Source organism: Semicossyphus pulcher, unplaced genomic scaffold (assembly GCF_022749685.1).
Source record: "Semicossyphus pulcher isolate SPU_LCO1_2020_fin unplaced genomic scaffold, fSemPul1.0.p SCAF_10, whole genome shotgun sequence".
NCBI lineage: Eukaryota > Metazoa > Chordata > Actinopteri > Labriformes > Labridae > Semicossyphus > Semicossyphus pulcher.
In genome coordinates this window covers 4,596,557-4,624,272 of record NW_027211604.1, presented here as the reverse complement: position 1 = coordinate 4,624,272, position 27,716 = coordinate 4,596,557, and the positions used below count along the sequence as shown (strand labels likewise).

Genomic DNA, 27,716 nt, shown 5'->3' with positions numbered 1-27,716 from the left:
ACAACAGATACAGATATATTCTTCCTATAAATATATATGCAAACACCCCTAAAAAAGTACAAAATACAGTAGAAAAAAAAAGATACATGTAAAAACAAATAAGTAATGTCATAATACCAGTGTACCTTGAAGACAAAACAGTCTTAAAATGCCAAAAACAAGAAGTAGGAATCTATTTGTGCATTAATGTTGTATTTTCTCTTTGACTTCATTGTACACACATCAATAATAAAAACAAATTTATGTAACACAGTGTGAGAATCTTGTCTTGAGTCTTTCTTAAAACTGAGCACTTAAAGTTAAGTCAGCAGCAACCATCAGCCTTTGAACATTTATCTGTAGATACAATACAAAAAAACATAGTCACATTTATGAAAAACATGAATAATTAAGCTTTTTAAATATTTGAATCTATTTGATTTTTTTAAATTGTTGTTTAATGAAACTATTTTTGATTAATTCCATGTTTTACTTATCACAAATAGGCCCAGTTTACCTGCAAAATTAGTTGAAAATAACGACATTTTTGTATGCTGGAAATACAAGTATTTGATATTAGATAGAGTACAAACACGAATCACTTCATTTCAAAATAAATCCTTTATTTTTCTCTTTACTTTCTCCGTTTTAGAGACATACTGCAAATTCATTCGGGTAAAGGATCAAGCAGTTTTAATCTGTCAGACGCTGGGAGTATTTTATTAGCCGACATTAATAACTGTCCTGTCACGCTGTAAGGGGGCGCGCGTTATAGTTCTAGCGCACGCGCGTGACTTGACAGGTGAGCGCGCGCAGCTGGCTGGTCGCTCTCGGCTACTGACAGATGGAGTTGGTGTGACTCGAAGTCAGGGCTCAAAACATTTTGGGGAAAACGGCAAGAAATTAAGCTTTTTATCTGCAATGAGAGGCGAACAGACTGAAAATGGAGAAAACTCAACGAACTCGGTGAGCGCAAAGGATGATGGGACCGTTATTAACATGAAAACTGACATGTTTGTATCGGAATGCCTGTGCAACTAACACTAATCCCTCTGTCGTTCGAAGCCCAAATATGTACTGTAAATCGGCAATTTTAAAGTTACCCTTGATGTCGTTTTGTGTAAACAAGGAATCAGGAAAAACACCTAAAACTATAATATTTTTTAGTCGAGTCTTATGAATTCGGCACTGATAAATTACCCCTAACTGCTTCTAATTTAATCAAATTCAAACTTCCGTTATAAATTTGCTTCTTTAAGTAGCTATATAGTTTCTACCTAACGATTGATGAAAGCTACTTTTTTTTAACTTCGTGTAGACAGGTACCCAACATTTAATCAAAACATTATAATAATACAAATTCAACTAATATGATAAGCAAATGCATTATGTTTTATATTCATTGGACACAGGACTTATCAACATTGCCTATTCCGTCAAAAAGCCCACAGCGACATAAATGTAAATAAATATAAAATATAGGATATTTAATTTAGTTTTTGCTTGAATTTTCGTTTATACAAGTTAGCCACGTTATTGTACAGTGTTACATATAAAAATGTGTCAGTAATTGGCTTTATAGCCATTCAAACAGGCCACTCCTTTATCAACAGGCAAGTAATTTGCATTAGGCAAGGCCTCTCAATATGAATGTACTAATGGAAACAGTTTACATACAGTAGAAATTCTGTGGTGCTATGTAATGTCAAAAAATCATGCCTCTGTCTTCTGTTTAGTATTGACATGGGAGGTGTGTATGTGAAAGAGTGAGAGAGAGAAAGAGAGACACCCAGTGCCTTTGTCAGTCAGGTCTGGTGGCATGGTGAGTGGAATGATAAACAGAGGCCTGAGCTATCCATGTCAGTAGACTAAAATAGAGGCTAACTAAGGGGGTCTCAGATAGCCCCCTGCACTCCATATAAGTCTGGTCAGCCTGCTCTTGGCTTCCTGTGTGTGTGTGTGTGTGTGTGTGTGTGTGTGTGTGTGTGTGTGTGTGTGGTGTGTGTGTGTGGTGTGTGTGTGTGTACGTGTGTATATGTGTCAGAGATACCCTGACATGTCCACCTGCTCTTGGGGAAGCAGGCTTAATATAGCGCTTCTCGCTCAGCAGACTTGTGTTATTTCTTTTTAGCACTTCATGTCTCCGTCAATTAGGTCAAAACATAGCACGGCCTGTGAGAGTTTGTGTTTACTGGTGTCAATGTGGAAATTAGATGTTGGCATGTTTAGCAAGGTATCATACATTTATTTGAAACTCTAAGAAATACACTTATTAATCAGTATTACTAAGCTAACGCTAGCAGCCAGTTAGCTCAGCTTTGTAGAATGACCAGTCAAAGAGGTAAAAGAGTTAGCCTTGCTATGTCCAAAGGTAACTTTGTCCACCGGCACACCTAAGACTTACTACATATACATGTATATATTTTTTGCTTATCAATACATTACCAAACAGTGAATACAAAGCTTCTACTAGCTGCTAGTTAGCTTAGCTTTGCATAAAGACTGGAAACAGGGGGAAGAGTTAGCCTGCCTCTGTCCAACTGTAATATAGTCTGCCTACCAGCACCTCTAAAGCTCATCAAATAACACTTAATATCTTGTTTGTTTAAACCAAAGTGTAAATGTTAAAATTAGCTGTTTTATTGGGGGGTGGTTAAGAGCTAGATAATTTCTTGGCTCAGACCAGTTACTTTATGGAGAATCCACCATTGCACCATATTTGGTCCTCATAAACGCTCCAAAGACATTTGAATGAATTCCTCCTTTTATCAGATAAGAAGTCATCAAACTATTCCTTTAATACTGCTTATCCAATCCACTGAACTTGGCTTTGTTTTTTTAGGCCATTGTTGTGACCCAACCAACATGTTGACCTCATATTCACAGGCATGGCAGGCTGGCATTTGTACATTTGTCCTTCAGCTCCAGATATACCCATCTGGGTCACAGGCTAAAAGTGAGGCCATGAGTGAGCCATTAGCGATTACCCTAAGGTGCCAAATAGGCCGCGATTTGTTCCATTAAACAGTACGTGCAGCAAGGTGGACTATAAGTGTGACCCTTGTGAAAAAAAGTGTGATGGTTTCCAAGGGTTAATATCGGTTACACAGGTCCACTTGTGGTCCAGTTTTGTCCATTTGGCTGACTATTGTTTTTTTCTATGTCCAATCTTTTCCCTCAGCAGAGCGAAATGCTGATCAACCAGCTGAGGGAGATCACTGGCATCCAGGACCCACAGATTCTCTACAGAGCCTTGAATGTAAGACCTCTAAAATTATCATCACCTTTTGAGATGTTAATGCAGTTGATAAAAAAAAAGATTATGTTGCTTTTTAAGACTGAGGAGTTGTGGTACAATAAAGGTAAACAGTAGCTTTAGGGTGGTATTAGAGAAAGAGGTGTTTGGGGACTATATCTATGAATCATGTCATCCTGTGGGGAATATGAATGTCTGTAGATAATTGCTTGGCAGTCCGTGACTATAGCAATGTGGCTAGTTAGTTAAAACATAGACCATACTGTTCTTGAAGTGTAATTTATGGTAAAGAAAACACTTTAAATACATTAAAAAGCTCCCCCAGGTGACCAGCATCCGCCCCAGCACACTGCTTTATTTGAAACACAACTGCAAACAAAGAAATCCCCAGGAGCCTGAATTAAAAAGAAACCTTGTTAAAGTGATGATAAACAGTAAAATAAACGATGGCTGAAGGTGGTACAATTCGTTCTTGTGGTGTATTGTTTTGCTAAATCTCCTGCAGACACTATAATTATCCAGAATATTTGTCTTATCTTGTCCTTGTCCCCTCTCTTCAGGCCAGTCAGGGTGACATTGGACATGCTGTTGGACTGCTGACGACCCAGCCTGCAGAGGTTCAGGATCCTGGAGAGCCACAGCAGTCAGGGACTTCTGGAGAGGAGTGGGAGGGCCAGAAAGGTACAGTGAGAACTGACCTGTGGATTTCAAATAAACTAGGTTGAACAAAGTGTCTACAGTAATAATATCTGTAATGTTTTTACCCGTTCTGAATAGACCCACTCCAAGCATGGCTCAAAGCTATCATGGCCTCTCCAACTCTCTAATAATTCTGTATGTTTGCTTGTCTTTGAAGTCATGATTTCAGAGATAATCTATGGTGGTTTCTAATCAGTTGTTCACACTTTAAGTGCCAGAAGTACTTTTGTAAGGAATGAAAAACAGAAGTATTAGTATGAGTAACTATCAGAATAGTAGGTCTTCTTCTACGTCTTTCTTTTAAAAAAAGTATTTTATGTATATTATTTTGATTATAGTTATGGTATCGGGAGTGCTCTTGCCTCACAGCTAGAAGGTTCCTGGTTCGAATCCCAGTTCAGATACATTGAGCCTTTCTGTGTGCAGTTTGCATGTTCTCCCTGTGCATGCCTGAATTCTCTCCGGGTCCTTCAGCTTCCTCCGACAGTCCAAAGACATGCTTGTGATGTTATTTGGTGACTCTAAATTGCCCGTAGGTGTGAATGTGAGCATGAAAAGTTGTCTGTCTCTGTGTGTCAGCCCTGTGATTGACTGTTGATCAGTCAGGGGTGATCCCGCTTCATCCCCATGGATGGATGGATCGGGGTTGACACATTGTTGTCTGTTTCTTCAGGGATTCCTAAAGATGAACTGCAGACGGCCATAGAACTCAGCCTGCAGGAGTCCCACAATGCCCAGGAAGAGGAGAGGGAATTCCACAGGTAGCACAGAACCTGCTTTGTTTACAGACTTTATTTGTAACTAATGGTTGTTCTTGTTTTTTTATTTTACTGCTGAACGGATGTCAACAAATCCTTGATTTGATCCTTTGATCTTGGCATTTGTAATTCAATGACTGGTTAAGAGCAATAAGTGCAATTAATAGGCACAAAATTGTCATCAACAGTTTCCAGGTTTCATTATGATAACCATTGTCTGCTAAAAGACGGCATACACAACACAACCTGTGTTGAATAGATTTATCAGTTCAATTCTTTAACATGTAGAATTTGATGCACTGCAGGGCTCTGGAGGTCAGTGCGGAAGAGAATGCAGCGAGAATGAAGAGGAAGAGATGTGAGGCCCAGAGTGAGATGTGCAGCCCTGGAGACTGGATCCGTCAGGACGACTGGCCCGTGGGCATTCGCAATGTGGGCAACACCTGCTGGTTCAGTGCAGTCATCCAGGTGAGAAAGGGAAGAACGAGATGAGAAATCGTTTCTTTTTTTAAAGATTATTTTTTGGCTTTTGCCTTTATTAGATAGGACAGATGAAGTGAGACAGGAAATGTGGGGAGTAGAGAGTGGGAGTCGACATGCACCAAACAGATTGGCAGGCTGGGAGTCGAACCTGCGATCAGTGCGTCGAGGACGATGGTACTATTTTAAGACTCTTTGCTCAATATATGGAAAATTGTCTGAAAGAAATATTAAGAATATATCGTTTGATAATAACCATTTATCATCCTGAGTCCAAGATTACTCTTTACTGGACCAGGGCACAGGGTTCTTCTTAAGCCTAGTTTTAATATGGTATCTTTGGCTGTGGAAGCTTAATAGCTGTTTAAATGTAGATTAGAGTACAAAGTGTTTGACTTAGCTCAGCGTTTGTCATGAAGGTCACATTTCCGCTGTACTTCACAGTGGTAGTTTCCTGTGATATGGGTTTGGATGGGGATCTGTGAATGTGTCACACTTAAAGGAAAGTATTTAGAGTCACAGTCCAAATTCATTATACATCTGCACGGCACACACACACACACTATATGGCCTTTCTCAAACCACTCCCTACAACCTCTCCATACGCACTTCCACTGTTTGCAGGCTCGAATGGGGGGTCAGCCACACTGAGTGCTGTCCAAACCCTCCACCGGCGAGTCTGCACCGATGCTGACTTACTGACCAGGTGCAGCGGCATGCTATGTTCGTCATGAAATGAGATCGAGCCGTCATTTAAAGTACGAAAGTTGACATTATATTCAGGAGCTAATAAACCATTTTCTTGTCTAGAAACGATACAAGTGAAAGGTTTTAAGTGTTTATATTTACAGGGACTCAGCAGGTCATTGACATCAGATTGAAAAGTGTGGAGTGATTTTAATGACTCTGCCTCACTGGTATTTACGTAGTTTTTGTATTTGTGTGACATGAAACCATGGTTACACAAGTTTCCTGTCTCCCCCAGAGTGAGGGGAGTTTGTCGCAAAGCTCGGCGCTGTATTTAAGCCCTTCACCTGTGAGTCGTGACTGTGACGTCAAATGGAGTTCACTCTGCACCGGAGTGAGAGTGGGGGAGGTCTGGTTTGAGAAAGGCCCACAGACTGTTAGGTGCTCTAGGCTCCTTCTAAGTGTCCACTTCTGTGTCCCACATCTTTTGCCGCTAATGCTTAACACAGCTCTCTTACTTGGCTTTACAAACATGTTTATACTTGGACTTACTTCCAAGATTTCTAACTTTAGTCTGCAGAAGGTGTTGCACCTTGTTTGCAGTCAGCAAATAGTATTTTTGGCTTTGACCTGTCCTTATAATGTAGTTTCTATGTTTCACATTTTAAAATAAGTGGTTAATTTATGAGTGATCCACTGTATTTTTGTTACCTGGCTCGATGTTATGTCCTCCCTGAGTGCAGTTCTATAAATTAAACTGACAGCAGAAACACTTTGACTAAAGAGAGATCTCCCTTAAATCTCACCTTTGAACAGACTCTATACCGTCATAATACAGGTATCAGAAACATCAGGAAAAAAACAGAAAGGTGTGGGCACATTTCAGCTAAATGAGCACATATGTTTTTTCTCTTGGTTGCTAATTCTATCACAAGTCCATCCAGGACTGAATTGAGTCAGGCCTATCAGGTGGCTCGGGAGAAACTGGAGCCTACATTGAGATGCACGGGCTGTGAGGATAATTAAATAGTGAGTGAAGCGATGATGGAGCGAGCGGCGGACTTCCTCTGAGCCTGAAATGGATGGAGAGGGGACGCTGATTGTTTGTCCCTGTTGAACTCAGATATGCTTCTACACCGTTATAAGCACAGCAGTAATTTCCTTAGAATAAAAACGGGGAAATGAGGCGGAGCTGTTTGAATACAAATGGTGCTCAGTTTATACCTGTTTGTTTGTTACAACTGAACTGATTGGTGTAGATTCAACAGAGCCTGACTCCTGATAAAGCAGTCTACCCTAACAAAGTAATTATGCTATCAGATAGAGGCCGAGTGACCACATGATTTAGTTGTCTGCTCATATTCCCTCTGTTATCCTTTGTGGTATAAATTACAGTAAAACTGAGATAAGGCGTAATTGAATTTCCTCCTCAAGTTGAAATATATATCAAGATGTTCATAAGTGCTCCGAGGCTCTGCTCACAACCACACACGACACATACCAGAAACCGACTGGTACTAATGCGTTTAGTTTATCTCTGGAAATAAGTATTTCATAACAAACAGCATGGTTTATGTGCTTTAATAAATTAAATAAAAATACCCCAAAATTCAGGAAATTGTTCTCTAAACACTTTTTCCAAAAGGTTACTGAGACATTTTATCTCCTGATATATTCCTGAAGGGAAAAAAATCTGATTATTCTATCTTATCTGATTATCTGATTCATAGGGAACTGTGATTTTATTAAAGCTGATGGAAAAATCTGACTATTCTTTAATGATCCTCTTTTTTAATTTAAATGTTGCATTACTGTTATTTTAACTACACCTTTAATAACAAAATATAAAGGCTCAAAATGTTGTTAGACTGGAATTTTCAGTGCATTCACTTAATTTGTTGTCCCCCAAATTATAGAAGAGAGTAGGATGGACTTTTCTGGGGACGCCGGTTTAGCTTAGCGGTTAAAGCGCGTCCAATGTGCAGAGGCGGCCCTGGGTTTAACCTCACCCTCGGCCCCCTTGCCGGGTACTCTCCCTTTCCCTGTTTCCAACACTATACGCTGTCCTCTCTCTATCAAGAAAGGCATAAAGTAGGCCAAAAAAATAATCTTTAAAATAATAATAAAAAGATTGACCTCATTATTATTGCCAAAATTTGGTTTTTGATAAGAAGCTTTGTAATTTACAACTTGTAAATAGCTCTCAGGGGCCCAATATCTATTCTGTTTGTTACAGTTTATGCTCACAACCCTGCCCACACAGTTTTTTGTCTTGGTTTTTCGCTCTGTACTTTTTCCTAAAACTATCTGAATGTTTAGATGGGAGAAGCGTGTAGTCCAAAAAGCTAAAGGAATTATTACCCAATATGACCACCTCCTGTCCAGTGAATTCACAAAGTGCCCTCAGGTCCCTCATTCCCTCTGCTATCAGGCTGTTAAACCTCGACCGTAGTATCCTGGAATAAACGCTTTTATTGTTTTCCTTGTTCTTTAACCACAGTCGGACTTTTACACTTGTTTGGTCTCCAAGGCTGTAAGCCTAGACATTCACAGAATGTAGGCATGTAATGCATCCTAGAATGCCTTATTTTATTCATATTATTAATTATTGATTTTAAACTTTTAACTGTGAATTTAAATTTTTGTCCAGCCCTCTGTGCTACACGAGAGTGCCAGCTACTTGTCTCTGACACACTCCTGATGCTGCTGTCTGTGAAGCGATGTATGGTCTGTAGAAACTGAATTTTCCTTTCAGATAAATAAAGTTGTCTTAATCTTAATCTGAAGCAGATTATAGTGAAATTAATCTTTAAAACCTTTTGATGATCAAAAAAAATGAATGTATGGTCTGTAGAAATGATTGCAGACTTTTGACATCTCCTAAACACTCTGAAAGGGTGAGGAGCATCTGAAGACGCTCTGGAAAGGAGGAAAAACAAGCTACTTGATTCAACTGAAGTAAAGAAATCAATAATAAGATTACATTTTTAATTTCATCCTAACTATAAATCAAAATCTATTAATAATATTAGTCGCACAGCTTCAAATCATAACCAAATAATCTAAACTAATGGCCCCTTTACTCCTTTTATATCTCCAGGTTAGACCACCACAAGCATGCATGATATTCAGCAACATCCGACCTCAACTGCAAGGCTGCATTAATGGTCCTTATTTTGTTGCTTGTTTCAGTCTCTGTTCCACCTGCCCGTGTTCAGGAGGCTGGTTCTCAACTACCATCTGTCCGAGCGACTACTGGAGAAGTGTAAGAGCCATTCTGTGAGTAAAGTACCACTCCACTTTACAGACCTTTGTTTACATATTTTAATTCATTGAAAACACTCATTATAAAGGAGAGAGAGAGTGATCACACACATGCTGGTGTTTCTCTGTTGATAAAAAAGCAACTGTGTGATGTGTAATGGGTTTGAAGTTTGACTCTCACTTTGTATGATCAGGACAAGAGGAACATAGCTTTCATGCAGGAGCTGCGCTGTCTGTTCGCCCTCATGGTCGGCTCCACTCGCAGGTTTGTGGATCCTTCTGCTGCAGTGGAGTTACTGCGAGACGCCTTCAGGACCAATGAGGCCCAACAGGTACAAGCTTTTTTTTTTCTCTAATGACAAAAAAAATCTGAACTCAAGGCCAGCGTTTATTAACAGGGCCTCCCATGTGTCGATGAGGCAAAGCAGTGTGAGCAACGTGGGCAATTGACATTCCCTAGGAAATTGAGATGTTGCATCTTGGGAAGTATACCTTGTTCAGTTACCACCAGCTGTGAGGGGGCTGAAGCTCCACTGTTGAGATGAAACAGCCGCCTCTGGAGAGAATCCTCTCAGATCAAACGCGCTTGATATTTGCATTTTGTCTTGGATCCTGTCGGTGTGAACATTTCAGTCGACATTACATCTTCTCTGTAGACGCTGCCTGGGTGTTTCATCTGTATATATTTGTTTTATTTAGTAAGTAAAAACATTCTGAAGTTCTGAGTAAAGCCACTTCTAACTACCTTTTATTTTTGCTTCTATGCTCACCACTGTCTCTCTTTTCACTCTCACAACTCTCCCATGAGTGAGACTTGTGTTTGTGTCTTGGGAGGATAAACTAAGATTGTGCTCGTGCCTAAACGTGCATCAGGGCGTGTGTCCACTAAGGGCATTTTTTGCAGTGGCAGCACCCATGACCTCAATTTCAGAACACTTCCCTCTGACGCTTACTGTTGCTAGGTGAGGAAAGTCTTCTGCAGCTCTAGACAGGAAATTGTACCCTCAAAAAAACGAAAGGATTAGCTTCTCCTCCACCATTGTTGTTGATATCGTTAGTCCTGCCCCTTCTTGATTTTGATCGGTCAGTGAGGGAGAAGGGACATTGACAAGCACGGTGGTGTTCCAAAAGTTGAACTTTTTTCCAACTGAGAGCGCTCTGCCAGGCTGTGTTGTGAAAAGGGCAAATAATTATGTTTACAACTGTTTCTGGGATCAAAGTTGATTCATGTGATGATGTTGATTCTTTGAACCTAATTCTATCCTTTAAAATAACAGCAATCGCAACTATGTGTAACGGGCGTGCCTGGCCTGCAGCAGTTCTAAATCTTACTGGATGCACATCTGTTACTTGAGTGTTGTCTGCGTTGTGTTCTGTTGATGTGCTTCTAATTTTAACTGTACTGGCTGTGTCTCTGTACAAGTCAAAAGAAAAATCTCAGTTTCTTCCACAAACGCGGGTTTCAGTCCCCTGACACACGGGAAACCCTGTAGCTCTCGGAAACATGTGTCTACTAGTAAACTTCTAAAAGCGCATTCACAAAACTCACATTCAAGTAGCACAACTCTGCTGCATGTTCACAATCTAGAGAGTAACTTATAATTACACACAGCAGCGTTTCATATTGAGCAGACAAATGATCCTTACCTCCTCTCAGTGAGCATAGTGCAAACTGAGAAGCGCATTATTGACGTCACGTAAACAGCGACCTCTTAAAGTGACAGTACAGGTATTAACACATCAGCTTCAGTGGTTTCTTCGATATATTACAGGATTTGTTGGAATTTCATACATAAAAATAAAGATAATTTTAACCTGGTTACATTTGCATCACAACACTCAAAACAAAGAGCATTTTTTCTCCTTTTTTTAGGATGTCAGTGAGTTTTCCCACAAACTGCTTGACTGGCTGGAGGATGCATTTCAGCTGGCAGCTAAAGGAAAGTAAGTTATATGTTGTTGCCATCCACGTACAGTTTTTGACCTGTTGTTTTTCTCTCTTTGTTTGCTAAATTAAGCTAATATAATGTTGTGTTTTATTTTCAGTAATGCAGAAGACAAACAGCACAACCCGATGGTCCAGCTTTTCTATGGTACCTTTTTGACAGAAAGAAGACATGAAGGTAGAAGCTTTGGTGACATTCGTTAGCCTGTTACAGTGTATCTGCACAAGAACATAACTCAGGAAATAGTCCTTCATCCTTCATCCTCATATTACCGCTGCTCTTTGATCTTTTTAGCCTTCTGGTGATGGTGTATGAAAACCTCTTTAATATATGTTCTCATTCACTCACATGTGTGTGACTCTGCTTAGGTAAGACTTTGTGTAACATCGAGCAGTTCGGGCAGTACCCACTGCAAGTCAACGGCTTCAACAACCTGGACGAATGCCTAGAGGGAGCTATGGTTGAGAGGGAGATTGAGTCACTACATTCAGATCACAGTGTCACATTGGGCCGAGAGGTGAACACTTTCATCAACTGGCAGAAATTGAATTATTTTCAGTGTTTTATTTTTAATTTAATGCTTTGCTAAGAGGTTTTTGTTTCCTCTTGGTTGCAGAGATGGTTCAAAAAGTTACCTCCAGTCTTGACGTTTGAACTGTCGAGATTCGAATTCAACACCCAGCTTGGTCGTCCTGAGAAGATACACAAGAAACTGGAGTTCCCACAAATAGTTTATATGGACAGGTGAGCTTTGTGCAGATAACACACTCAAAGACACGTCTCGTGTCTAGTTAAGTTTCAACAGATCAACTTTGGTGATTTTCTCTGCACAGATATCTTCACAAAAACATCGAGCAGACCCACGAGAGGAGAGGAGAGGTGAAAAAACTCAAGGAGCAGCTCGCTGCCCTTCAGCAGAAACTTGAGTGGTAAGTTCCCTGTTAAAGTCGAAATGTGTGGAATACTTTAAACATATACTAACTGTGTCGTCTTCACAGCTACAAAAACTATGGCTCAGGTCCCACCAAGTATCCTCTGGCTGACATGCTGCAGTTTGTCCTGGAGTTTGCCACCACGAAGCCTACGAGTGTTTCCCCAGCTGAAGATCTGAGACCAACTTCACCGACTCCTACAAGCCATCCCCTCAGTGAACCCAGCTCCAAAGACAGCAGGTTAACTACAGTCAACCAGAGAACTGTATAAGAAGAGTGTTACATTTGTTTAACAAAAACAGACACTGATTGTTTTCTTGCTTCCCTCAGTGAACCCGCTGACTCAGATTCAGCAGAAGGCCTCGTTCCCGGTGTCTCCAGTTGTCAGCGGACCCCCATATACAAACCCTTCACCCAGTGCAGACACCCCATCGACTGTCCACCACACCCAGCCCCCCACAGCATCACAGAAGAAGAGCTGCACTTTGTTAAGACCTGCCTACAGCGCTGGAGGACCGAAGTAGAGAATGACATAAATGGTACGTCAATGCAAACAACCAGGCTTACAATGCTTTCAACAATTATTATAAGATTGTTTCTAACAGCAGTTTTTCATTTTTTCACAATTCTTATTCAACAAAGCTGTACATGTCTCAATGTGCTTTAGCTAGCTTAACATCATGGGCTCTGTTTCTGGCCCTTTAGCTGCTCATTGTTGCACTACGGTCAGTAGTTAGTTTTTAATTTTGTACGTTCTCTAGAATGAGTGACACAGTACAAATTTAACACATTTATTAAATCAACTGTTAATAGAAAAATTATATTTATTAGAGCAGCTTTAATTTATAATAAAGTATTTCTTATTTAGCTGTTTGTGCAGCAAAAAATACTGACAAGTTTTTTTTTTCATCTTGGTTTCACTAAAATACTTGGTATATAAGTACATGTAAATTATAAGTCCCTTTTACACAGCCAGTTTAAGGTGGGATAAGTACGCCTCTGTTTTTCCTCGTGTTCTATGTAAAACCAAAGACTATAAATCATGGACGTAGCCACCGTGACTCCACCCATTGGTTTCTCGACTGCTAAAATGAAACCTTGAATTCGGGATGTTGTCACCACCATAAGTGACCATATTTGGATGAGAGGGTGGTCCTGGAGAGGAGCGAGGGGTATCCATTTACTCATGAATGACCTAGTTTAACTTCATGTTTCCCACAGAGGAGATTCTTTTTGTGGTGGTCGCTGACTGCACTTGTTCATTTATTACCCTTCAAAAGTAGTGGACTCTGCGCTCGCTCGCCCAGTGAGATAGCGTACGGGGAAACGTAAAGTAACAGGTCTTCTCATCACTACGGTCATCCGTAATCTCTCCGGGGGAAAGGCCGACAACAACTTGTGACTCCAATTTACTTCGTTGTGGCACCGTGGCGGAATTGCAATGTAAAAGTGGTCATAGATAGATAACTGGTGCAGGAGCGGAAAGAACCTCAGTTAGATAACTGGTGAAGGAGCGGGAAGAACCTCAGTTCACCTCAATGATAGAAGGGACCACTTCATTGGCGCAGAGCTGCTCAACTGCACAAAGAGCGTCTCTATATGACTCATGTCCGGCAACAGATTAAAATATGTATTGTATGTGAATCGTCAAGTCGAGTCTTATTCGTCTGACTTGAATATTAACAGGAGACCTTTTCACATTATGGGGAAAACAAGTATAAAAATGTAAAAGACATTAATTCCCACTTGGAAGCAGGTGCACCATGTTCATTTTTGTGTTATTTTCTTTTGTCTGTGTGCCAGAGCTGAAGGCCAGCATTGACAAGCTCACTCAGATGCTGGAGGGCATGTACTCAGACAACAGCCTCTGCCAGGTGAGATTTACATTCCCCTTATTCACTCTGACAAACAGCAATTTAATTACATGTTTTACATCTACAGTAGCATCAGCTGAGATAACATGAAACCGTCTTGATCTCTGTGGGGAAACATAAAGCAATGGAATGTAAAGAACACAAATATGACTCTTTTTTTAGGTTCCCTACAGACTCCATGCGGTGCTCGTCCATGAAGGCCAGGCGTCAGCAGGTCACTACTGGGCCTACATCTACGATCATGCAAACCAGCGCTGGATGAAGTACAACGATATCAGCATCACTGAGTCCTCGTGGGAGGAGCTGGAGCGAGACTCGTTTGGTGGCATGACCAACGCCAGCGCCTACTGCTTAATGTACATCGATGACAGGCTACCCCAACTTATTACAGGTACGTCTATGACTGTTATTTGATTTATTTGAAACTGCAATAATCTGATATCCTTTCTCAGATTATTAAAGGTTTCTGTCGTCACAAAACATGACATATAAAGTTAGTATTTTATGCAGTAAACTGTACATATGTCTTTGCTCAAGCAGCCCAATGATGTGTAAAATAGCAGCAGTCGTGTCAGCAGCAGCAGATTTTACTGAGATGGAACAATATTGCTTTGTTTGTACATTAGGAATAGATGCTGTACCACAGGATAATGTAAAAATACATTAGTACAGGCACATGTGAAAAGCTTGGCAGCTCCTTGCTTGCAATTAATTATCTGACACTCCCCATCCTCCACCCAGACGACACAGATGATGAGACAGGCCAGGTGCTGCTCGGCATGGACTCTCTGCCACCCGTCCTCAGACGCTACGTCCATGAAGACAACCGCTGGTTCCAGCAGGAGCTCAGTGAGTGGGAAGAGCAGTTCTGCCAGACTGCAGCCCCACAGGGAGAGTCCACAGCCTCTGCAGAGCCCCCAAACCCCACTCCAGACGACACACAACAAACACCAGTAGAGCCAGCGCCCCAGTCAGGACCGAACACTGAAGAGCTGGAGCAGGGAGCTTCATCAGAGCCACAGCCAGAACCAGAAACAGAGAAGGAGCCAGAGTGTGATTCAAGAGAGAAACCTGAAGGTCTGTAGTGGTGACTAGAGAAAAAGGAAAGCTTTTATTACCCTTACAACCCATTGTTTGTTTTTTCAGATAACTGCACGATCATCATACTAAATATTTTATATAGGCATTAAAACTAGAGACTGGACGTTCTACTCTTTTTATAAACTCAAGTTTGTATGGGTCACTCACTAAAGAGAGTCTGGTTTTCGAGTCACTTGAGTCAGTTACCCAGAGCTTGAATCCCCACCAGCCCAAGCGCCCATGGAGCATGCGCACTAGAGACGTCCATCGCCCGATCGAGTTAACTTCCAGTTTAGCACTCTGCTGATATTCATTAATATTTAGAGATTAAATTTGCAGTATTAAACAACTTAAAACAACTCTGAGGTTAAAAAAAACCTCTTGTACACAATGGTGGTGATAAAGTGATTTTCTTTAGAACTGTTTTGTTGTTAAAGTCCCTCAGTCTGTTTAACAGATGAGTGATTTGTACGGTGGGGGCTCTGTGGCGTGTTGGGAGAGCGGGTACTAAGTGAGTGAGGGTGTCTTGTAACTCGAGTCAGACCTTCAGCTCAGAGCAAGGAGCGAGCTCCGGGCGCCGGACTGTGGGAGCGAGTTAAAGTGGTTGTTTTTATCAGAGGTCGAGGCTTATACGGTGGTCTCACCTCAAATTTGCAGTTTGCAGTGGCTAGTAGCGTGGAGGGGTGACTCCCGAGTGACTAAAAAGAGCCGTTCATTTTGAATGATTGACTCATGACTCGCACACCACTAATAAATTGTCAATTGTCACTTTTATTTACTGTAAGGTTTTTCACATTTTCCAAGAGACACTACTGAATAATTATGTTTGGCAAATGTAAAATGCTGTTTGGTTATTAAAAAGGTGCTTTAAGCATCAGTCTTGTGTTATACTTTCTGGCTTTTAATGCATGATGGGATAGATTATCCCTTACATACAATAGTTATCTATCAAGACGATAGTTTTGGCCTGAATATATTATACATTGCACTTGTATATCCACAGACAGAGCGAGCTGGGTTTATATTACTTACCAAAATACAAATAACTACCATTGTGCAGCTTCTCTGCACCTCTCTTTACACCTGTGCACTGTGCACTATTCACCGGGCAGTGTTCTAGTATACAGACAGGGAAAGTGAATTTCACGGTTAGTAAAATACCAAATGATTGGAGCTCTGCCACAAAACAAAGCCCCTTATCTTTCTCTGTATGTGTAGGCAACACTTATGAATGAACTTCTCCAGGCATCTGTTACCTCTGTAGGTTGATAAGACATGGGTTTTATTGCCTGGAACTTTCATGGAGGTCCTCTAGTACATAGTGCTATTACATCCAAGGAAAATTAGCTACTGATCAATACTTTACATGATGGTCGTGTGTGTTTACTCACAGTCTAGCCCTCTCCTCTCTTTTTGACCCCAGAAGAATCAGAGTTAACACCTCCACCTCCACCACCATCACAGACCCCTGGCTGCCAGTCAGACGACACCAGCAGCGCTGCAGTCACTGACACCCTGGGACCCAGCCAGAGCTCCACCACAGCTGAGAAAGAGCTTCAGAGTCAGGTGGGGAAAGTCTGTAACACCCTGCCCCCCTGTTCTCCCCTGGTCCGTGGAAAATGGGTCAGAAATTCTAGGCCACAAAAATAAAGTATGTACATGTGGGTCAAGGATCTGATGTCTCCACTTAGCATAGCGATGGAGGTCCAGGCTTGATGTCGGGCCACAGATAGGTAAAAGGTCAGAAGTAATGACTGCTATTAAGTGATATGATTGACAGTCAGCAGTTTGTTCAGAGGAAACTGAACGCAATTATTTTCTGATTTTTACTTGTAAAATTATTAGAAATACCAACGTAGGGGTGCTGTTTAGCTCAGTCGGTAGAGCAGGCGCCCCATGTACAGAGGCTACAGTCTTCGTTGCACTGATCGCAGGTTCGACTCCCGGTCTGCTGATAATTTGGTGCATGTCATCCCCCACTCTCTACTCCCAGCACCTCCTGTCTATCTTCAGCTGTCCTATAAATAAAGCCAAAGGCCAAAAAATTATCTTTAAAAAAAAATAAATACCAACGTAGTCTAGTAAAACAGCACCACACTGCCTAAAAAGACATTTAGTCTTTTACATAAGATGCTATGAAATAAAGGTGTTGCTTAGTTACAGTAAATATTCCCTGTAAGTGTATTTCCAAATGTAGGCCGCTTCTCCTGGCCCACCTGACTACATATAATAAGATCAACCTTTTACAGGATACAAATAGACACTTTGAATTTCACACACCGTCAGAGCCAGTTGGCGGTGGGTGTTGGTGTTGTGTTTATTTCCAAGTTAAGATGAACAGACATTTTCCAAATATGTTCACCTCACTCTACAGGTGTTGGTTGCATTTCTAAATGGAGGAACTCTATCAAGTCCTTTCATATACTTCCAATTTAGGAATGACGATATAGCCTCAGGGAGTAAAGGCCAATTTTTCAGGGCTTCTGGTTATTCAGATATTCAGACATTTAGATTCAGACAACCCAATTTGGACTACAAGCGGAAACCAGAACACGTCCCAAACAAAAAATATTGTCCCCCGCTTACAGACTCTGGGCCCTATCGAACACCTCTCACTATGTGTAAACAGCAAGTGATCTTGCACCCACATTAGCGCTATCTTTAGGACGCAGAAAGTGACTGCGCTATAGACCAACAAAAACCTGGTCTAAAGTCTATGGCGCAATATGTTCCTCGTATTTAAAGGGCGCATCATAGGCATATATCGTCGAGTTCACAACACACCCGTCTCCTTGTTGCACACACGGAGACGCACAGCAGGTACATTTATTTATTATAATCCTCAAACAAACTGTGTGTCAAACTTACCTGTGGCACTGTTAATCGTGCCCACAGATATTAATACACTGTCCAGTGTCCATTACGCACGCACCAGAGAATACAGCCATGTGATCTAGCAGCAACAATAAGTAAACATTAACAGCCTACCTTTCTTTGATGGTCAGCACACAGAACTTTAATAAACATAGATCCTGTCCGGACCTGACGGCGTGTCTGATGATTTAAATAGTTAATGAAGTTACGATGATGGTTTCTGCTGGGCAGTGGCATTGTTTCAGTGGTTTTAAGTTAACATTAATCTGTGCTTCGACATTTATCGTACAGTGACGTGTGTGTGTTCTGCGTGTGCAGGGGCACAGTGGAAGGAACACCGTTAAATATGCCGGCCCAAGCCTGGGGACATAAGAACAAAGGCTGAAATCTGCCTTGTTGCTTGCAGGCGCACCTGGCTCTTAAAGGGAATGAGAGCTGACACTCTGATTGGTTACGCCTAAAATACAGCGATAAATAATTATGGGACTGAAGCCAACCTCTGCGCCTTGTACCTCGGTTTATGCCCAGATTATGCGCCGTGTAACTAGCAAAAGCGGGTCACGCCCTAAGTCACTTTGCTCCATTGTATTCATCTGCAGAATCTGATTATAGAGATTAGTAGACTTCCAAAGTGTGCTTGGAAAGGAACAAGGTCCTCAGAACTCTTAACAAGAGATAAGCAGATATAGATATAGGATGAATTGAAGGCATAGTAATGTGCATTTTGTTAAATCTTTCTCTGTCAGACTCCTGGCCCTGAAGCAGAGCTCAGTAAAGAACCACCATCTGACCTCAGTGAGAAGGAGAAGGACGACACACAGGGGTCAGACCTCTGCCCTCATGCTGAAGGTGAGCCAGAAGCTTCTGGAGAAGCTCCTGAACGTGAAGCAAAGCATGAGGATGAGGAGCAGCAGCAGCAGGAGGAGGAGGTCCGGCCGGCTAGACAGCGGCAGACTGAGAACGAGGTCTCAGAAGTGGAGATCCCGAATGTGGGCAGGATCATGGTGAGAGCCGATGCTGACGGATACAATGAAGAGGTAAGAATGTCTCATAATGTCATGTGACTTCAGTGGCTAATACCACCTCGCTTCACTTGTAAACTTGGCAAATAAGAGCCCCAAATATCACTGGAAATGTGACATTTAAAGATAGATGCAATAGAAGAGCCTTAAATGTGTCTTCTGAGATGCAGCAAGGTTTTTAACTTTGTCCTTTAAGTTTGTCCTTGAGTTTTTCCAAGCTTGATCTCTGAAACGATAGGAAAATGATAGGTTTGTCCTGGTTCTCTGGTACTTAACAGGGTATAACTTCTTTGTTAATTAGTTTTTCTTATTTAAGATGGTCGTCATTTTTTGCTGCCCAGTTTTGTTATAATATCTTACGTTTGTCCTTTTCACTGCTCATGGTCATTTCCTAGATGATGCTGACTCCAGCCATGCAGGGCGTCATTCTTGCCATCGCAAAGGCCCGACAAGTTTTTGATAAGGAAGGACCTGAGGCCGGCCTCATCAAGGTATCATCATCCAGGGATAGAAAAAAAAGTCTTAACTACATACTTGAATAGATGAAGAAGAAGAATCAGGACATCCACACAAATAGATTAAAATGTTTTGAGGTACCTGTTGGCTTCGAGTTAATGCCCCTGAAGAGCACTTCATTCATTATATATTGTATAAACAATTACCAATGTTAATTAGATTAAAAGAATCGGAAACCGGGAAAAAAAAGATTTATGTTCACGAATGATATTAGAAGTATTTGAATTTCTAAAAAATATTTGAAATGTAAGAAGGTCAAAGTCAGTAACAAGTAGAGTGCTTAAATCTTTCTTTTGATTTATAAGATTCATGAATCCTCACATTTTAATGACAACAAAAAACTGAGCAACACAGAAATGTGGGTTTTCAAGTATGTATTTTCCAATGACTGTATATAAAGATGGACGACTCCGTCTACTCCCATTGTGCAAAATTGCTATCTTGCGCTGGTAACGTTTTTTGCAGCAAGAGACTGCGCAGTAGAGATTGCAAGTGGAGCCACCTGTAGCCACTTCCATTAACCAAAACACACATTTAACTTAACAGAAAAAAACAGCAAAGATCCGGCACGTCGGCGTGTTGATTAGAGATGTTTTGGCTTCTCTTTTAGGGAGCTGTCATGTCATTCATCTTTTTATACAGTCTATGATATTTACTAATGAGATCTTAAAACTGTATTCAACCATTCTGAATAAAGAAGGTTACAAACAGTCTTGAAACGTACTCAGTTCTTGTATAAGTCATTCTGAGGTCACTTTTCCTGATTATACCCATATGTGCATATTTAGATGTAATTAAACTGAGATAGATTCCCCACTGTTCCTTCAGGCCTTCCATGAGGAGTATTCCCGCTTGTATGAGATCTCCCAGGAGGAGACCACACCCCAGGAGGACCCTCGTCTGCAGCACTCTCTGGTCTACTTCTTCCAGAACAAGGCCCCCAATCGCATCATTGAGAGGACGCTGCTGGAGCAGTTTACTGACCGCAACCTGAGCTTCGATGAGAGGTAAACATGGATACCAGACAAATACCCCCATCATGTTTTCAAAAGTTATGAAAAATAAGGTATCGTCACAATCTAGGATGAAACTGACACAATAAAAGAACCAGGATCACAAACACAACCTATTAATGAGCAACCGCAGTTTCACAGACATTCCACATTTAAACAAGTTGTCAGGACAGACAATATTAATTGATTTGTACAAATCAAGGTAAAACACGGCTGGAAGGAAGGCTTTACTGAAAGCAGCAGCAGTTACATACAGCAGTAGAACATACAGCACGACTACAATGCCATCTAGTGTCCAGAGCAGAGAACTGCAGCATGTTATGACCCTTCCTGCATCAATCCTGTTCATAGCATTTATGTGTGTTTTCTGACATGCAGAGCCATCAGCATCATGAGGGAGGCCCGAACAAAGCTGCGCCTCATCAAGCCAGAGGACATGGACATGGATGAATACCTGGTACTGTCTGATAATATTTATTTCTTTATTTCAGACCCAGGGGGATCCATATCACAAAGCACAAAAAACAGACACACACACAAAGAGAGAAAAAATAAAAAATAAAATACAAAGCCTTCCACAATGTTCAATGTCTAACATACAGACAAGTTCCCCAATGGTTCCACAGTCTGGAAGAAAATCTGACAGAACTGCGTACAGGGTTAGCCAGAACAGCGATTAAGTCGCTTTCTGACTCAGATGCCCTACACATAAATCTATACATCAGGTTACGTAAAACAGCAGAGCAGGTACCCCGACACTGACAAACATATGGCTTGCACTGGAGCTTCTTGAAGCTCTCAGCAGCAGCCTCATGCTGTCATTATAAGCCACTGTGAGTTTTTTAATGCTGCCTTGTTTATAACGACACCACAAGTAGTATACAAAGGTGTACAATACGCTCTAAAGAGTGAGATCTTCACAGATACAGAGCACATGCTAAACTTACGACACAGCATGTTCGCTTGAGCATACAGCTTCCGACGCTGCCTAATGATATCCTTGTCATCAGACAGGTCATTTGCGATAATATGGCCCAAATATGTAATCTCACTGCACACACTGAGTGCAGTGCCAGACAGATAAAAGTCAGGGAAGGTTGACTTTCTGTCTTCTCTACTTCTGACAATCATGACCTTACTCTTTTTAGGGTTGAATGGGCTGACCCCTCCTCTGGGTTATTTTGTCATTTCTGCGATGATTCACTGGAAATTAATCTGAAAGTGGTGTCAAACGAGTGCACAATTTACTTCTTTTAAGCAAAGTTTTAACACCCTGCAAGTTCTAGCGCGGGTTCTCGCTCCAGAACTGGATAAAAACATCCCTGAGAAGCCGCCTCACTGAGGAAAACGGAGCCTGGAATTGTGCTGGCAATATGTACCAGCTTTGCCCTGTCGGAGTAGATTTACCTGAAATCCCGGATCATTGTTTCACAGGCCGCATGGAATTTACACCCACCGTAGCCACTCTGTGCTGTCATCAACGACACTGCATCTGGCCGAGTACCGAGACACAAATGATGGGTCGCACTATGCCGTTGTCCGTCTCCATCCGTCCTGTCCATCTCTCGATGTTTTAGCAGTGGAGGCTTTCTAAGTTTATATTCTCTTGGCAACACGTTTTTTAATTAGCACAATATCCTGTTTCATACCCTATATTTTATATATTTTGGCTGTTAATATCTTTATCTGCCGGACACCTGCATGTGATACCAGTGAAAAGCCGGTAGATTCTGGCTAACATAAACCTTGGTTAGTAGTGACCCATTGAATTGGGCCTGGAAGCCGACAACAAGATTAGGACATTTAAGAGTTGAGAGAAGATGTTGGTTATGTTGTTTTTCTTCAAATTTGCTGACAATAAAAATTCACAATATCGCCCACCTTTCTGATTTAAGAGACGACAAACTTTCACTCTGACAAATTAACAATCGGAAAGGAAACTAAAGAAGAGAATAAAGCCTGTTTTTTGTTCGTTTCAGATAGCAGAAAAAAAGTGATCTAACAATTGCAATTACAAGACGGCTCAAACAACAAACCCCGAATGATGTGATTGTCTGTTCTCTCTCACAGCAGTGGCACGACGACTACAGGCTGTACAGAACGGTGTTTGTCTACCTGCTGACTGGGCTGGAGCACTACCAGCACGGGAAGTAAGTGTCCACCTTTCACAACCACACTACCTGATGTAGCATGTTCCAGAACACTCCTGTGGATCAACATCAGTCTGCTTGTTTATGCTCATCCATTAAAACATGCCCGATTATTCTTAAACTTGAGCACTGATGCAAATATTAAACTACACAAGCAACAAAGAGAAAACAGCACATTCCTGTTAGAATCACAGCCCCTGAACGTAGCTATTAATCCTATTACTCTGCATAAGAAGAAACAGATTAGAGATAGCAGGGATTAACTTTGATGGTAATAAAGTTAAGCTGGTCCTGTAAGGCATAGAAGAAAAAAATGCCGACATTAGTACATTCTTAATGGCTCTTAAACTTGTTAATATCATCCAACTGTATTTGTTGAGTTCTGCCCCTTGAAAGAAGCACAATGAGTGGCCCAGAGTGATAATATTGAGCATGTTAACGCACTCATTCTAATTAATAAAGAAGGTGTTTCTTACCAGTAGCATAGTGGGACTCAGGAGGTGTAGAGAACGACAGGGTGATTGTTGGTTTATGTGTGTTTTATGCAGGATGCGAGAGGCGCTGACCTACCTGGCTCATGCGTACGAGACCAACTCCACCCTGCTGAAGAACGGAGAGAAGCGAGGCATGGACAAGTCTCTCATTGCGGTGTACAGGAGGAAGTGCCTCACTGTGAGTAGCTCGGGAAACTGAACTCACTCCATCTAAAAAACTGGTTAGATTGTATTTATTGCGACATAAAAAAACACAGGAAATTATACCAGATAAATGCAGTGTGTTTATTTGTACAAATACAATTAATAATTAAAAAAAATTTAAGTCTATTTTCCTCTAACTAAACAAAACCCCTCTCCTACTTTAACCACTCTTGGTTCAGCTCTGACACCCACATGAAAGAGAGAGTACAGTTGGAGCGACACGTTCTTTATAAAACAAATACTAATGGATTTGTGGGCTGCAGTTGCGTTATTTATACGTTATCTACCATTTCTAACCGTGTTCAAATGTATATTCCTACTTCCTGTCTGCACACACAACCTCGTGCTTTGTGTGCACTACAGGTGTAGTCCCTAAAGTTAAACACTCTGCGGCACGTCCGCTCCGTAAACGGTCTGTTTATGTGGCCACAGTGTTAACGAGCACCAGGACAAGGTGCTGCTGATAATGGCAATATACACACACAAAAGCCACCACGCATAACTAAAAGCATGAGCGATCATCCTGCCGGCATGATCTGTGACGTCAGCGGGGTCACATGCTGGTTTACAGTTTACAGGCAGGTGTAGAGCTGCACTAGTGTGATATCAGACAGACTTCTCCTGTAGATTAGTCTTGGAAAACTAGAACCTGGTAAGTTATAGTTTTGCACTGAGCAACACTAAAGTAACAGCTTGACGTGTCCCACGTCCTGCAATGTGACTGTTGCACATGCGCACATTGCAATTGCCATTGTTAATCGGTTAATCGTGCAGCCCTATTAGATTGAATATGATACGTTTTTAAAAAAGGATTTACAGTATAACAACGTAACTCTCATGGCTGTCTGCTCTTGTATTTTGATATGTCGTCTGTAGCAGAAATTTTGGTCTGCAGCAGAGTTATTAAAATCATTTAGTAATCAATTTCCATCTCGAATTTCATGACATCTGGCCAATATTTAAACCAACTTCAGACAGACAGAAAGACAAACATACTAACTCACCAACATTACTGTATAAAGGGTCAATACCAGGTGTCAGTAACAGGAAAAACATATTCAGTAAGAGGCACAGGGCTTTAATTTGTACCTACAGTCCTGAAAGTTTGTACAATGCTGTCAACAATGTGTTCAATGCTACATTTCTGTTGTGATCAATTGGAAATAATGAGCGTAAAGTTGTGGTTGAGTTTATTTCTGGAATAAATACCAGAAGTTTTGAAAATAAACTCAACTTAAATTCCACTTTAATGTACTGGACTTAATGCTGATATCACATGACCTTCAGCCTTGAGCCAACACCATATTGGACAAATAATCTGATTATAATTTGTATGCACAAATGTTCTTATCAGTATGTATGTGTGACGGATGATTCCCTGCAAAGCACTGTGTTACAGAGTAAATACAGAGCAAACCCTGTGACAATAACCTTCTACTATCTCCTCCTCACAACATCCTCCACGCAGGCACTGAACGAGAGCGCATCAAAGATGTTCTGCAGCGGTGAGGAGCCCAGCGTGGAGGAAGGCATCTCCGTCATGGACGAGGCCGTCATCCCCTGCCTCCACCTGATGAGCCGGGACTCGTCTTTGTGTAAGGAGGACCGGGACGCCATGGAGAGCATCCGCAGCCAGTGGTGCTGCTGCCTGGGTCAGGACATGGAAGGTAAGATTAGGTTAACCAACACCTCATTGACACATTTTATAACAATGTTCTTCGTCATCCAATTATTGTCTCGATTTTCCAACTCTTGTTTTCAAGCTAAATAAATTAAAGTCCCTGATAAAAGGTTACATCAGGTGGCTTTGGAGAGTTTTTAAACTGAGTTTATTTATGCGCTACAAACTTTTAGACAGTTTCCAAAGATATTTAACAAAGTTTGGTAAAGTCAGCATTAGGTTTCTGTTATTGCAACATAATTGAATCAGTCAGACAACTTCTGTCTGTGATAGTTTTAAATGTTTATTGCAGCAGCAGAACACAGCTTGTGTTTGCCGTCTCAGCTCCAATCTCATCACTCCTCGCAGATTTAATTTGCATGCAGAAATTTGAGGAGTGATGAGATAATATCTTAAACCCTCCTAGCCGGAGCCTGCAGGTGGATGCTGGGGCGGTGGTGGGGCTGAAAGTATGAGCGCACTACTGATGCAGGGCAGCGATGGCAATGACCGAGGGAGAGAGCGGAAATCGTGCAGCTTAAATAGGCCGCCACGTTGGGAAGTGATTGTGGAGGTTTTGTTCTGTATTGACTGTCAAATGTGTTCAATCACAGTAATAAAGGCACTTATTAAAATATTAAATAATGACTAAAATTCTGCACATGAAGTTCTGTGATGAAAGCATTCACTGGAGAACATTTTGAAACTTTTTAGACCCATATCTGCTTCTTCTTCCTCTGCATGCATTCTCTTGCACATTACGGAAGCCCTAAGCGGACAGACATCCACACATTTTATGTACTTCGTTTTCCCATGATAACTAGTCATTTCTGGAGATAACAACGCTGCACCACCGTAACGTCAGATGATCATAACTCGTGTCTCCAGAGTTTCAAAAGCACAAAACAAACAGAAATAGGCTTAACTTACCTCATTAGTGTGGGCAATACCAGCATGACATGTCCATGTCTGTAATATCACAGAGACCAGCCTGTTGTTTTGTTTTCTAGTTCGACAGAAAATTATCCCGTTATCATGAGAACCAGATTTGTTATCTCGAGATAACAAGATAAATAAGTCGAGATCTGGAGAAAACAAATCAAATAGCAAGTTAAGTCATTGTCACAGGAAAATAGAGTAAATAAAATGTTTGGATGCATGTCTGCTTTGGGCTTCCGTACCACATGCTAATAGAGCAGGACATACAAACAAAATTGGTTTCACTTATTCAAACAGTGCTCGATAGTGTAAATAGTCGCTACAAACTCCACAGAAACACAAAACTTAAGTTATTAATGAAACTCAAAAAACAAATGTCAAAACTGAAATTAAGCCTAAAAAACAGATCAAACATTTAATTTGGACTTAGTCACAACCTACACGGATACTAACATTAACAATGTCTTCTTCTCTTTCTTTATTCTCAGCCTCGTTGCAGGTGAAGCTGGGCGAGTTTCTGCCCAGGGTTCTGGACGGATCAGCCGAGACTGTAGTTCTTAAAGACCCACCAAAAGTCCACGTCAGCCAAGCCCATGACCTGTGCAGTCGCCTGGCTGCCGTCATGGAGTCCCTCCACAACACATCCGTGGTCACTGTTAAGTAAAGCCCCGAATGAAACCTCCAACATCTCCTTGAACCGTGCGTCAAAACTGCAAGCAACCTGGCTGATGGATCGTTCTGAGCTGACAGACTGAGAGGTTGAGACAGCAAGTAGTTTTCAATTAGCCAAATGATGTATTTATATGTTCTGCTGGTTTAGAATTGCACTGCATAACATTTTGATGTTTTAACATAGAAAGTTGTAAGCACACTTTAGAGGTAGATCAAATACATCCGCTTTATGACATCATGAAGTTTAGACACAAAATTATTCAAAAAAGTGTTTTAAAATCCTTTTGGCCTTAAAGCAGCAGCAGGTTTTGCAAAAGGAGGCCAAAACGGTCACAAACCTTTATTTTTTCCTCCCATGATCCCTGAAGTGGCGATCCTAACGCAGTTATTTGTTCACCAGATATTAGTTAACATCCCAAGACATGTTTTAGACCTCAAAGAGCACATTACTTACCATCATGGCCAGTTCTGGTATCTGTAGTTGCTCTGAGCATTTTCCTATTAAGTGAGAACTGTTAAGATGTTGAAGCTGCTCTCATCTGTGTTGCACGAGGAGCAGAGTTATTATCCATCAGGCCAACAAGATGTCATCAGAAGAATAACGGCGTGACACTCTGTAAAGCTCAGATATGGACGTGTTTTATTGGCCGCAAACTTGTTCGCTTTGAATACTGGCAGCAACTGGACTGTCGCTCAACTCTGCAGGAAGTGACTGGATGAGTGGTGTTTGTTGTCATGTTGCTAAGCAGTGTGAGCGCACAACAAGGCATTTATTTAGATACAAAAAAAAGATTTGCACAGTAAAGAGTACTGTTTATGAGCTTTTTAAAATGTTTTTTATTACTTTTTATTTTTCCAAAAGAGATTTTAGGACGTTTTTCATGTAGGAGAAGAAAGAAAGAAAGATATCTAAATCATGCATAAAAGGTTTTAATGGCTGGGAGTTCTGTGCAACTTAAAAACAAACTACTACAGATAGATGTACAGGTGTCTGTGAATCTAAGCCCTGCAGCTATCAGGGGCAATACTTCACTGTATAAGTTTCATAGTGCCCTCTTGGACTGCACCGTGCCTTCCCTCCTCTGTTTGGGGGCTTCTTTGTGAGCCATGCAAGTGCTTTCAAAGAGACGGTTGCAACGAAGAATCATGAATAAATTATCTGGTAGCCAATTCTTGCTGCTGATTTCACTCTGCTTTTTCATCTGTAATCTTTGATG

General features: G+C 41.2%; 1 protein-coding gene across 3 annotated transcripts; it reads left to right on the top strand.

Annotated features, from left to right (window-relative positions):
* The first annotated feature begins 831 nt into the window (after window positions 1-831).
* On the top strand, window positions 832-27,716 carry usp28 (ubiquitin specific peptidase 28). 3 transcript variants are annotated; one of them, XM_069668587.1, is made up of 26 exons: window positions 832-945; window positions 3,164-3,238; window positions 3,796-3,916; window positions 4,608-4,695; window positions 4,998-5,160; window positions 9,052-9,138; window positions 9,318-9,455; window positions 10,997-11,067; window positions 11,170-11,246; window positions 11,438-11,586; window positions 11,686-11,813; window positions 11,903-11,998; window positions 12,068-12,241; window positions 12,332-12,540; window positions 13,805-13,875; window positions 14,038-14,266; window positions 14,617-14,952; window positions 16,379-16,521; window positions 18,576-18,866; window positions 19,247-19,342; window positions 20,196-20,374; window positions 20,759-20,837; window positions 22,451-22,530; window positions 23,079-23,202; window positions 24,697-24,895; window positions 26,316-27,716. In XM_069668587.1, the coding sequence occupies exons 1-26, from the start codon at window positions 901-903 to the stop codon at window positions 26,489-26,491; spliced, it is 3,624 nt and encodes a 1,207-aa protein (XP_069524688.1). In that variant the 5' UTR covers window positions 832-900; the 3' UTR covers window positions 26,492-27,716. The 3 variants fall into 3 exon arrangements, with proteins under 3 accessions (XP_069524688.1, XP_069524697.1, XP_069524679.1); XM_069668596.1 differs by having other exon boundaries at window positions 3,161-3,238; window positions 16,382-16,521; XM_069668578.1 differs by having other exon boundaries at window positions 3,161-3,238.